This window comes from Felis catus, chromosome A1 (assembly GCF_018350175.1).
Source record: "Felis catus isolate Fca126 chromosome A1, F.catus_Fca126_mat1.0, whole genome shotgun sequence".
Classification (NCBI taxonomy): Eukaryota; Metazoa; Chordata; class Mammalia; order Carnivora; family Felidae; genus Felis; species Felis catus.
The window spans coordinates 129,852,326-129,865,029 of NC_058368.1; the positions used below are offsets into that span (position 1 = coordinate 129,852,326).

General features: G+C 38.5%; 1 protein-coding gene across 10 annotated transcripts in view; it reads left to right on the top strand.

Moving 5' to 3' along the window:
• Nucleotides 1-12,704, top strand: part of IPO11 (importin 11) — a 212,120-nt gene that overhangs the window by 28,531 nt on the left and 170,885 nt on the right. For all 10 annotated transcript variants that reach the window (XM_045061184.1, XM_023256975.2, XM_045061173.1 and 7 more), the window contains exons 2-3: nt 8,662-8,805; nt 12,326-12,426. In XM_045061184.1, coding sequence (XP_044917119.1) covers nt 8,668-8,805; nt 12,326-12,426 — 239 coding nt within the window. In that variant the 5' untranslated portion in view covers nt 8,662-8,667. The remainder of the gene's footprint in view (nt 1-8,661; nt 8,806-12,325; nt 12,427-12,704) is intronic.

Consider the following 12,704-nt stretch of genomic DNA (forward strand, 5'->3'; position numbering starts at 1 on the left):
TAGTGTCACCCTTTCACCATTTCTCTCTCTTTTGGCTCTTTCCAACTGGAAGTTGGGTCTAGAGTCTTGGTTAATTAAGGCTGATGATATTTGGTATTTTAGAGGTAAGGTTGTATACTTATTGCATCACATCAGGAGGCACTTAAGGTCAAGTTGTGCAGCTGTTGTTGATACTAAGTTTGTTCTTTTGGTTGAGCTGGTGACTGACAGATCTCTTCATTTTAAAGATCTGTTTGTTCACTGAATTTAGCAAGTCATTGGTGGGTGGTATTTGAACATACTGGGAATATTCTGTTCTCAATTTGTCGTTCTTTCATGTAATGGTTTTAGCATCCTTTGTTGAACCATGCCTCAGTAAATTATTTCACTGAGGGAGGCTTTTTTGTTTTTGAAATTCTTCAATTTTTATTGTATTTTTTTCTAAGTCATTTCACTTACAGCTTTAATATTTAATAGTGGCGTGGAGTTATTGTTTGTGTGGCATATTTTCAAACTAAGGACAGATACAGATAATGGGACAGCCTATAGAAAATGGTTATGGCTGCAGTGAAGGTCACTGCAGGCCAGGGAAATCTGTTGTTGGCAGGCAGAGGTGCTGAGTTTTCCCTTACCTAATTGTTTCTTTTAATGAAAACTAGAAAGTTTCCAACTGTAGGCACATCTGTATGTCTTTGGATTTTGGGTTTTTCCAGGATTTGGAAAGTAACTTCCAGGAATGGGCCTAGGAAGTCCATTTATAGGGTATGAGTATTTTTAGGCTCTTGGTCACTTATTTCCAGGTTATTTAGACTTAAAAGTATCAAAGACTACAACACGTTCAGTGATGAATGAATTAAATTGACTAAATTGTAAAATAGAAGATTGAAATGCTTCCCCTTTTAATTTGCACCTTCTCTTTTCCTATTGTTCTTAGGGAAAAAGAATTTGCGTTTAGATTTTTAATAATTCTCTTCTATAGTTCAGAGCTAATACAGTATTCATAAGCACTATCTTTCTTGCTTATGAATTTGAAGTTATGTGCAGTAACGAAAATCAGAGCAGCCTCATTGTGTGCATTATGTTTTTATTTTTTTAAGTAGGCTTTGCACCCATTGTGGAGCCCAGTGTGGGGCTTGAACTCCAGACCTGAGCTGAAATCAAGAGTTGGACGCTTAGTTGACTGAGTCATCCAGCCACTCCGTATTGTGTACGTTATTAATTAGGAAACCCAGGCATCCATTCTTTTAATACGGTTAGAAGATTTCTTTCACTCTGTATGGACATCTTTACAGCAGAGACACACCTGTGCTTCCACTGTGAGGGAGGGACTTGCTTCCCAGGCTTTCAGGCTTATCTGGTGATGGTCTCCAGGAAGATTCTTTCAAGTTCTTGGAGACATGCCTTTAGCTCTTCCCGCAACGGAGTATTTGTCTCTCCCTATTCCTTCCACCTGCCTCCCTCCCTCCCTCCCTCCCTCCCCCCCTTCTTCCCTTTTCATCTTTTGCTATTTACTGTCAAGTCTTCAGATTTTTTTTTTTTTTTTTTTTAATGGAGATGAGCTGTGTGTCTGGATCATTACCAGGTGGCAGTAACAGTAGCAACCCTATTAATTTCTGTATTCTAATTCCAAAAAAGGGTATTGAAGTGTAGTTTGCTGGGTGTACCACCCTCTAACCTGACCACCAGTCATCAGTGGTCATCTTTTTAAAGATTTTATTTTTATATAATCTCTGCACCCAACATGGGCTTAAACTCCACAACCCTTCGATCAAGAGTTGCATGCTCTACTGACTGAGCTGGCCAGGTGCTTTGGTAGTCACCTATCTTTTATTCAAATAAAAGTTTATTTCTGTAGTGTTATGTTTGAAGGTCTCACTACATTTTTTCCCGTTCTTTGTCACCATTGCTATCCTTTCAAGTGAATTCTACAATTGAGTACTCTGTTAATATTTCCTACATAGAAAACGTGATCCTTTTAAATTATTAGGGATTCAGGAATCTTTTTGACAGTTTCTCCAGGAACCTATTAGGTGAGAACACGGTGTGTTTGTAGGTGTTCGGGAGTAGGGTGGTGTGGTGAGTCCATTTTATGTTAAAGTAGGAAGAGCTTGTGTTCTAAAGACTTGGTTATCAGGCCTCACTCTGCCATATACTAGTTTGCTACCTGACCCTGGATAACTCTGTTGATAACTCTAAGTCCTTCCTCTTATAAAACAGTGATATTAATCCACATGCCAGATTTGCTTTTATAGGCTTGTTATGGCATCTTTAAAAAAAATTTAATAGGCTTTAGCATTGTGGTATTTTAAATAATCCATTATAGGTCCGTCATTCCTGAGTCGTTATTTTTGATGATGCATTTAATCTGCAATTTCGGAAGTGATTGCTTTTTAAAGATTCCTTTAAAAGTTAATTAGCACTTGGTAATCTTTCTAGCAGAAGTTCTGAATGGTGGTTTCTCAGGCCTAAAAGCTTTTTGCCCATGAAATAAACCACTCATAATATTGTTTGTGTGGAGGAAATACACTGGATTCCAATTGGTATTCTAGAATCTTAGTTTTTACAGTTAAAAAAAATTTTTTATTCATTTTTGAGAAAGAGAGAGAGAGACAGAGGATGAGTGGGGGAGGGGCAGAGAGAGAGGGAGACACAGAATCTGAAGCAGGCTCCAGGCTCTGACCTGTTGGCACAGAGCCGGATGTGGGGCTCAAACTCGTGAACTGCGAAATCATGACCTGAGCTGAAGTCTGACACTTAACCTACTGAGCCACCCAGGTGCCCCTTTACAGTTTGTTTTAGTGATTAGAATAGTTCTCTCTGCTTCACACCTCAGTATCTCCCAGAATTTGGGTAGAGAAAGAGACCCTTTTTGATTCTTAACCTAACAACTAATATAGTGAGTGGCACAAAATTGGTTCTCCAGAAGTATATGAACTGAGCTCTTTGTCCCAGACTCTATGGACTTCTTGGGAACAAAGTTCAAAAGCAGGGGGAGGAAGGACAGAGTATATACTTCTGTTGAAGACCTGGATGGAGCAAGCTACTGGGGGGAGGTAGGGGTGGAAACTGTAGCAGCTTCCAGCAGAACAGGTGAATGGTGATGGTAAAGTGAAGCATAAAAGATAGAAGTACATAGGCTTAAGGATTGCCTTGCTCTGAAGGTCCAGACAAGTGTGAAGATGTGTATGTGTGTATGAACACTCTGCACTGTCTTTGCTGTAGGTAAGAATTGCTCTGGAGGCTGACCGTGATTTTTTCTTTTTTTTAAATTTTTTTTTTCAACGTTTTTTATTTATTTTTGGGACAGAGAGAGACAGAGCATGAACGGGGGAGGGGCAGAGAGAGAGGGAGACGCAGAATCGGAAACAGGCTCCAGGCTCCGAGCCATCAGCCCAGAACCTGACGCGGGGCTCGAACTCATGGACCGCGAGATCGTGACCTGGCTGAAGTCGGACGCTTAACCGACTGCGCCACCTAGGCGCCCCAGTGATTTTATTTTTCAAGTAGTAGTTCCCAAAATGCTCAAACCAGTAAGTGAAAGAACAACTGTTGAGAAACAGAATAGTTCCAGCCATAGATAATTTGCTGAGTACAATGTAGAAACAAACAGACCTTTAGAGTGAGGATGTCTGTCAGTCACCAGCTCACCTAGGGACATGGCCTTTTTCTTTTTTGAGTTGGGTGGAGATGAGTTCTGCCAGAACCTTTTCTCTGTTATTTTTGAATTTTTTGAATTTTTATTATTTTTTTTTAAGTTTATTTTATTTATTTATTTTTTAACATTTATTTATTTTGAGACAGAGACAGACAGAGCATGAACAGGGGAGGGTCAGAGAGAGGGAGACACAGAATCTGAAACAGGCTCCAGGCTCTGAGCTGTCAGCACAGAGCCCGACGCGGGGCTCGAACTCATGGACCGTGAGATCATGACCTGAGCCGAAGTCGGACGCCTAACCGACCGAGCCACCCAGGCGCCCCTGAATTTTTTTTTTTTTTTTAACGTTTATTCTTGAGAGAGAGAAAGAGAGTGTGAGTAAGCAGGGAAGGGGCAGAGAGGGAGGGAGACGCAATCTGAAGAGGCTCCAACCTCTGAGCTGTTAGCACAGAGCCTCATGTGGGGCTTGAACTCAAGAATTGTGGGATCATGACCTGGGCCTAAGTCAGATGCTTAACCAACTGAGCCACCTAGGCACCCTGTTTTTCTCTGTTATTATATTCATATATTCACATATTCTTCCAGTGACTTTGTTGGTACAGATGTAAAAGTCCGGACTTCTTTTTTTTTTTTTTTTTTTTTCTCCTGCAAGGTCACACATGATCTGTTCCTGTCTGCTTCTTCAACCTCGTCTGGTTCCATTTTCTCCTTTTCTCATTAAGTGTCAATCGTATTGGCCTTCTTAAGTTTGTTTCTGATCTTAAGGCCTTGTTTTCATTTGTTTTCCCTGTCTGTCTGGAGCCCTGCTTTCAGATCTTTGCCTGCCTGTGTCTCTTGTCTTTCACGTCTCTTTTAAATGTCACTTAAGAGAAGCCTTCCCTGAAGACCCAATCTAAAGTAACACATTCAGAGGCACCTGGGTGGCTCAGTTGTTTGAGTGTCCGACTTTTAATATCACCTCAGGTCATGATCCCAGGGTGGTGGGATTGACCGCATTGGACTCTGTGCTGAGCGTGGAGCCTGCTTAAGATTTTTTCTCTCTCCCTCTCTCACCCACTTGTGCACGTGCACACTCTCTCTCTCTCTAAAAAATAAAAATATAAAATAACACATTCATTTACAGTCGATATTTAACATGATTGTATTTTCTTCATATTACTCCTTCCTCCCTCTCTCCCTCCCTCTCTTTCTTTCACAGAAATACCTTTTTCCATTGGAATGTATGCAGCCTGAAGTTAGGGACACTATTTTGTTTGCTGCACTATTTTATTCTCAGCACCTAGAACAATGCCTGGTACATAGCAGGCTTTCAGCAGTTTTATTGAATAAATCCATTAATTAGCTGTCATGTGGTACAGTGTAAAGTACTCTTTTGTTCAAAATCACTTACCTTTATTCACCAGATACCAATAAAGCATATGTCCTGTATCTTGTTGGGCTCCTGGTACTACAAAGTTGTCAGTTTTGTCCCTGAAGGTAGACAGTATTAGATACTGATTAAGACCATTGGCTTTGGTGTTCAAGTTCAAGCACTGCTGTTTAGTAGATTGTGGCCTTGGAAAGGTAAGGTCTCTAATCCTTTAGTTTTTTACCTAAAATATGGGGATAATTGGGGAGCCTGGGTGGCTCACTTGGTTAAGCGTCCAACTTCAGCTCAGGCCATGATCTCACGGTTTGTGGGTTCGAGCCCCGCATCGGGCTCTGTGCTGACAGCTCAGAGCTTGGAGCCTGCTTCAGATTCTGTGCCTCCCTCTCTCTCTGCTCTTTCCCTCGCTCATGCTCTGTCTCTCTCTTGCTCTTTCTCTCTCAAAAAGAAACATTAAAAAAATTAAAGGAAAATGGGGATAAAGATATCTACTACATAGATTTATTACTAGGAATAAATAAATGAATAAAGAAAGCATTTAGTACAATGCTTGGCATATATATGTATATGCTCAGATATTGGTACTTTTTTTTTTCCTTTTTTGTTTTTAAGTTTATTTACTTCTTTTGAGAGAGAGTGTGTGTGTGCACACAAGCAGGGGAGGGGCAGAGAAAGAGGAGGAGAGAGAATCCCAAGCAGGCTCCATGCTGTTAGTACAGAGCCCAATGCAGAGCTTGAACTCACAAACTGAAATCATGACCTGCGCTGAAACCAAGAGTTGGACACTTAAATCAACTGAGTCACCTAGGCGCCCCAGATACTGGCTCTTTTTAAGAAAAATTTTTATTTTGAGATGCCTGTGTGGGTCCTTTGGTTGAGTGCCTGACTTTGGCTCAGGTCATGATCTTGCGGTTCATGAGTTCGGGTCCCATGTCGGGCTGTGTGCTGACATCTCAGAGCCTGTAGCCTGCTTCAGTTCAGATTCTGTGTCTCCCTCTCTCTCTGCCCCTGCCCTACTCATGCCCTGTCTCTGTCTCTGTCTCAAATATAAACATTAAAAAAAAATTAAAAAAAGAAAGAAAAATGTTTATTTTAGCCAGGTGCTCTTCCATTAATTGAGGGAGAATCACTGAATTTAGTGTTTTCCATACCCTGGACAATTCCTTGTAAGAACTACAGATCAATGCTGGTCTGTTCTTCTTTTATAGGAATGTATGATCGAAACTACTGTACATTTTGACATCCACTGAGTTGCTGCAGAGCTGGATTTTCAGGTGTACCTCAGTTGTAGATCTTCAAAAGTTGTATTTCTCATACTTTGGCAGTGATAAGATTTACCTAGAGAACTTACTACTAAGGCACTCATTTTTGACCCTCAGCCCCCATTTTCAGGATGGAGGTTTGGAGAGAGAATTGAGAATTTTTATTTCTGTGAGGTGATGCTGGGATTTCTAAAGTAGGGCTTTTCAAAGTTACCCGAATGGGGCGCCTGGGTGGCGCAGTCGGTTAAGCGTCCGACTTCAGCCAGGTCACGATCTCGCGGTCCGGGAGTTCGAGCCCCGCGTCAGGCTCTGGGCTGATGGCTCAGAGCCTGTAGCCTGTTTCCGATTCTGTGTCTCCCTCTCTCGCTGCCCCTCCCCCGTTCATGCTCTGTCTCTCTCTATCCCAAAAATAAATAAACGTTGAAAAAAAATTAAAAAAAAAAAAAAAACAAACAAAAACAAAGTTACCCGAATACAGTAGCCACTAGCCACATGCGGCTGTTGAGTACTTGAAAGGTGGCTAGTTCAAAATATGATGTGCTTTAAGTGTAAAGTACACAGGACTTTGTAGACTTAGTATTAAGAAAAGCGTAAAATATCAAAATTAGTTTTTTCAAAATATTGATTATATGTTAAAATGGTAATGTTTGGGATATATCCAGTTAAATATAATAGTAAAAATAATTCCACATCTTTTCACTTCTTAATGTGGTTGCTAGAAAATGTAAAATTGCATACATGACTTGCTTTTGTGCCTTGTATTATATTTCTCTTAGAAAAACATACTGCCCGTCTCTTAAAAATATCTTCTAAGGTCTCCATAAAGTAAATTTCTCTGAGATAGCCTGTTTTTGAAATCATACATTACCAACAAACCCTCTAAATTGAGTGAAAATCCATTCACTTGTTTTCAGGTGATAATAAACACAGAGACTTACATTGTTCAAGGAACTCCAGGTTAGGGAGGGAGGCAATATATATTTACAAGGCATCCTAGTCAGTTCTAAAATACAGACCAGAGCAGACTACTAATTTAAAATTTGAGTTTACTTCCATTGCTAATTGGTAGTATTTGTGTTCCACTTATCGTATCCTAGCCCTGCTTTACTCACACAGGCTTTAAAATTGTTGGTTTTCCTGGGGCGCCTGGGTGGCTCAGTCGGTGGAGCATCCAACTTCAGCTCAGGTCATGATCTCAGTCTGTGAGTTTGAGCCCCACGTCAGGCCCTGTGCTGACAGCCCTGAGCCTCAAGCCTGCTTCAGATTCTGTGTCTCCCTCTCTCTCTTTCTGCCCCTCCCCCACTCATGCTCTGTCTCAATCTCTCTCTCTTTCTCTGTCAAAAATAAATAAATGTTAAAAAAAAAATTTTAAAAATTGTAAGTTTTCCTTGAAAAGTTTAATATTTTGTGCCATTTCTTGTTGAGTCAGCATTTGGATCCTCCTTTTCATTAGTCTTTGCAATTTAATTACAACTCTTAGGAATTGGTTGCTTTGGCTGTATTTATGGGTTAATGACCTTCATACTTTTACTATCTGGAACAGTCTTCAGTTTTAGATAGAATTACAATCACAAGGCTGATTCTCAGTCACTTTTGCTTTGAGATTTATTTTCTGTTTTTAGCTTTCAATTTTAATCTTACATGCTTCATATAAGCATTTTGTGCACAATTATACGTACTTGGGTCATTATACAATTGTACACTGTTTCGGGGGTGATTAGAAACAATGCTTAGAAAACTATCAATAAATTGCTAAATGTATTTTTAGAATGGCTTCAGATATTTGGTATAGGATTAGATGATCCAGTCCTTAAGGTTTATATTTTTATATTATATTTTATGTTTATTGATTTAGTTCATTTTTCCCCCACAGTATTTCTTGAATAGACCTTTGTCTTTTAAATTTTAGAAAATACTTTGAACACGTGTTATTGATGGAATATAAGATGATGTTATGAGGTACTTAGCAATAAGTCAAAGAATAAATTTCTTTTTCCTTTTTCTTCCTTTGGTCTTAGTAGGGATAAAGTGGTAAATTCTTATAACACTTAATATTCTTCTTTTAAAAACTAGGAAGGTATTATACTTGGCCTTAGGCAGACCATGATATTTAATCAGAATTTAGTTCTTTGGTTTTTGTGTGTGGGTTTCTTATTTGCAGTTTACTATTACCTTCTACTAATGGGACACTGAAGACAGTTTCCATCAGAAATAAGTTGATTTAAGCAGAAGTTAGTTGAATTACCAAAATTCTAAGTTAGAAATCCAGCAGAAACATGCGAGGGTAGGTGAATGAAGTACAGGAATAATTCAGATCTTTGAACCTTTTTCTCCACTTATGTTACTGTTGATTTTTTATGTATAATGTTGATTCACATATGTTAACTTATCTTTACCAGGTGTCCATGGATCTCAATAGTGCCAGCACTGTTGTTCTTCAGGTCTTAACACAGGCCACCAGTCAGGATACTGCTGTATTAAAACCAGCAGAGGAGCAATTGAAACAGTGGGAGACACAGCCAGGTTTCTATTCAGTGTTATTGGTAAGTTGTTGTAAAATAGTTGATTACTATTTTTAATAAAACGAGACACCATTCATTTAATTGTTCTCAGAATCTACTTGTACTGGTGGTTTACTTTAGTGAAACTGATGCAGATGTTTGCCTGTCATTGCCACTGCCGTTTATTCAGGGCATGGCACTTGAGAGTGTTGAAATGTTTGTTGATTGTTGAATAGATAACTGAACAGGGTATTGGTAATGTCTGCTCAGAAGGCAGGACACTGCTGATACTCTGTTTTAGCATGTTAATGCTGACTTCAGGACTGTAGACAGTACACTTTCATGTTTTGTCTTTATTCTTGCCCCAGTTAATTTATGTTGTCACAGTTGTTCAGTCTCTCTACTGCAGCATAAGTCTGATCTCCCTTTGCTCAGTGGGTTGCTTTATTATTATTATTTTTTTATTGCTTATTTATTTATTTTGACAGAAAGCTTGGGGGAGGGGCAGAGAGAGAGAGAGAGAGGGAGAGAGAGAATCCCAAGCAGGTTCCATGCTGTTAGTGCAGAGCTGGCTGTGGGGCTTGATCTCAGGGACTGTGAGATCATGACCTGAACCAAGATCAAGAGTAGGATGTTCTACTGGCTGAGCCACCTGGGGGCCCTTTATGCTTTAACTAAACTTTTCTAGGAGTTCAAAGCTTTGGTTTATAAAAATTATTTTCTGAATGCCAGAATAAAAGAATGTCTTTTTTGTATTGACAGTCTTCTTTATTCTTTTCCTTCTTATGAAAATTTCGCAACTCTGATGAGTTTTTTTTTTTGCATTTGGCAAGGGCAGTAAGGCTGCCAGTTGGATCACAATTTGATCCAATTTTGAGACTTGGTTGCAAATGCCGAACAAACTCTTCACCATATCTTTTTTTTGTTTTTGTTTTTTTTTTGAGAGCATGAACAGGTAGGGTGGGGAGAAAGGTGGAGTGGGTGGGGGGAAAGAGAGAGAGAGAGAGAACAGAGAAAGAAAGGAAAGAAGGAAGAAAAGGACAAGAAAAGGGAAGGAAAGAAAGAAAAGAAGGAAGAAAAGGAAAAGGAAAGAAAGGAGAATCTTAAGCAGGCTCCATGCTCAGTGTAGAGCCAGACATGGGGCTTGATCCCATGACCCTGGAATCATGACCTGAGCCCAGAATCAAGAGTCGGATACTCAACCGGCTGAGCCACCCAAGTACCCCTTGTTTACTATATCTTATAAAAATAGAAGATTATGAAAGTTGACATACATATTCTTGATTTCATGGCTAAAATGCTTGATTTACTTGTTAAACTTAGGAAGATACTAGTCATACCTAGAATCATACTTGATATTCTGAATATAAGTGAAAGTTGGGTGTTTGGCCCAGTGGAAAAAAGGTAAAAAACATTGATTAAAAAATAAAAACAGGTTGCTTTTTAAAGATACTAAAGATAATATTCTATCCTTTTTTGGATAACCCTACTGTCACGTTTGTAAAATTTGGGTACAGAATATTTCTGAGTATCTTTATTCTTCATATGTTTATTTCAATGAATATACTGGATAATTAGCCTTGTGTTTTTTCAGGCTAAAATATAAAACACTTGTGGTATTTCTTATTTGGGTTACTCCCAGACCTTAAAAAAAAAACAGTAGCTTGCTGATTAACTGTTTGCTTTTTGTGCAGTTATGAATTATTACTTTTAAGTGCCTAAGCCTTTTGTTTTTATATTTACTAGCTCTACTTTTCTTCTTAGAGGGATAGTAAAATTTCTTTTAGATGGGATGGATTATAACAGATGGAGAAATTAAGTTACAGGCAGGAATTTTTTACTTTTCCCTGAACTCACTGTCTTGGTACTTTTAATCTCTTGTTGCCTTAGCTGTTCTTTCTAGTTTGGAGGTGGAAAATTTGCATTCCTGATCTTCAGACTTGTGTTCCTGTCTTGTTCTTCAAAGTACTTCAGGAATATTTCTACTTGGATTGACACCTGCAGCTTGACTTTTCTTGGTTCGCGAAGTTTAGGCGAGACAGGCAGATAGCCACCAACTTTCCACATTATTTCCATCCATTTGTTCATTTGCTCCTCAGGTATTTATGACTCCGTCTTTTGTGGAAGGCAGACATGTAAAGTGTTAAAATCGAATGCGATTAATGTGGTGGAAAAGTCCATTCTTTCTTTTGCAAAGGAGACCCAAAAGAGGGTCTCTGTCTTAGTTGTCAGGGGTATTAAGGAATAAATGGACATTACACAACTCTCTTTGTAAATTTTTTTTATTTCTGGTATGTACGTGGTTTTCTAAAAATGGGATATTTCTAAAAACATACCTGTTTTTTATAGCTTACATGTGATGTTTTTCTGTAGTAAGGAACATATGTCTGCATCATTGCTTTTGGTTTTGAGGTTTTCCCACACAAGGTTGTGTTTAGGAGTTCAACTTTGGGAGTGTTTAGGAGTTCAACTTTGGGAATTTGAGTAGTTTATGGTCTGAAGTATAGTGCAATTTCAGTCAGTTAAGATACTCCTCATTTCCCCTATGTAACCACTAACCTAGATAAGTTTTTTATAAAGAAACAAAACACTTTATGGGCACCTGGGTGGCTCAGTCGGTTTGAGCATCCTGAGCATTCGGCTCAGGTCACACTCTTCATGGTTTGTGAGTTCAAGCCCTGCATCGGGCTCTATGCTGACAGTAGTGGGGGCCTGCTTTGGATTCTCTGTCTCCCTCTCTGTCTGCCCCTCCCCTGCTTGCTCTTTCTCCATCTCTCTCTCAAAAATAAATAAACATTAAAAAAAAAAGAAATAAAACACTTTAATTCTGTGTTTGTGTTGTCTTAAATTAGTGTTAACATTTGTTGTATTTTTATTTCCATATACAAGTGTTAGTTATGAATTTTTGTTAATTTTAGTAATTTTTTTGGTAAAAATTTATAAAGGTCACAGAACAGTTATAATTTTCTCCTTGATCATTAAGACCTTGTTGCATGGTTTATTTGCACAGTCATTTTTATGATCTCCTGCAGCTCTGCAAAGCAAGGACTGTACTTGAATTAATGTTCTGTCACATTTATTTGTAAGCTTGATTATTTTGATAAGAGAATACTTTAAAATAACTTCTTTCATAGCATGTGCTGATAATGCAGGGGCTTTGACTCCTTAGAATCTTTGAATGTATGCTTTGGTGGGTCTACTTTTGTTTTTAATTGAGAAGATATTTATTTCAGTGTTTTGTGTGTAGGTTGTGATATATAATTAGGTTTCTTTTTTTCTGAGTTTAATTTTTTATTAGGAAAATTTTCAGACATCTAAAAGTAGACTAGTTAAATGGATCCCAAATATTTATTACTCAGCTTAAAAATGAACATACTTCTACCATGTGTGCTTTCTTACATGAACTCTGGAGCTCATAGAGATTTAGAAAACATGTTCTCTGTAGCAATAACACTTAAGTGAAACATTTAAAGTGTTATCCATATTTCACTATGGGTAAAGTAATTATACTTTAACTTATGACATGTTCATTTTAATGCTTTGTTTTTTGTTTTTTTTACAGAATATTTTTACAAACCACACTCTGGATATAAATGTAAGGTGGCTTGCTGTGCTATATTTTAAGAATGGAATTGATCGTTATTGGAGACGTGTAGCACCTCAGTAAGTTCTGTCACTCTCCCTGGCCCATGTAATCCTTTCCAAATTCGGGGGGGTATACAGATGTTCCTCTTAATCTTTATTCTTCATGTGGAAGAATGCATTTGTGCTTGCTTCAGCACACACATTAAGTTAGAACAGTGCAAGGAAGGTCAGCATGGTCCCTGTGTAGGATGACATTCACTTTCTTAAAGCATTTGATATTTAAAAGAAAAATGTGTTAACTACTGAAGAAGTAAAGGGTTCTATATGTCAGTATTTCTATTACTGCCTTTCTCCCC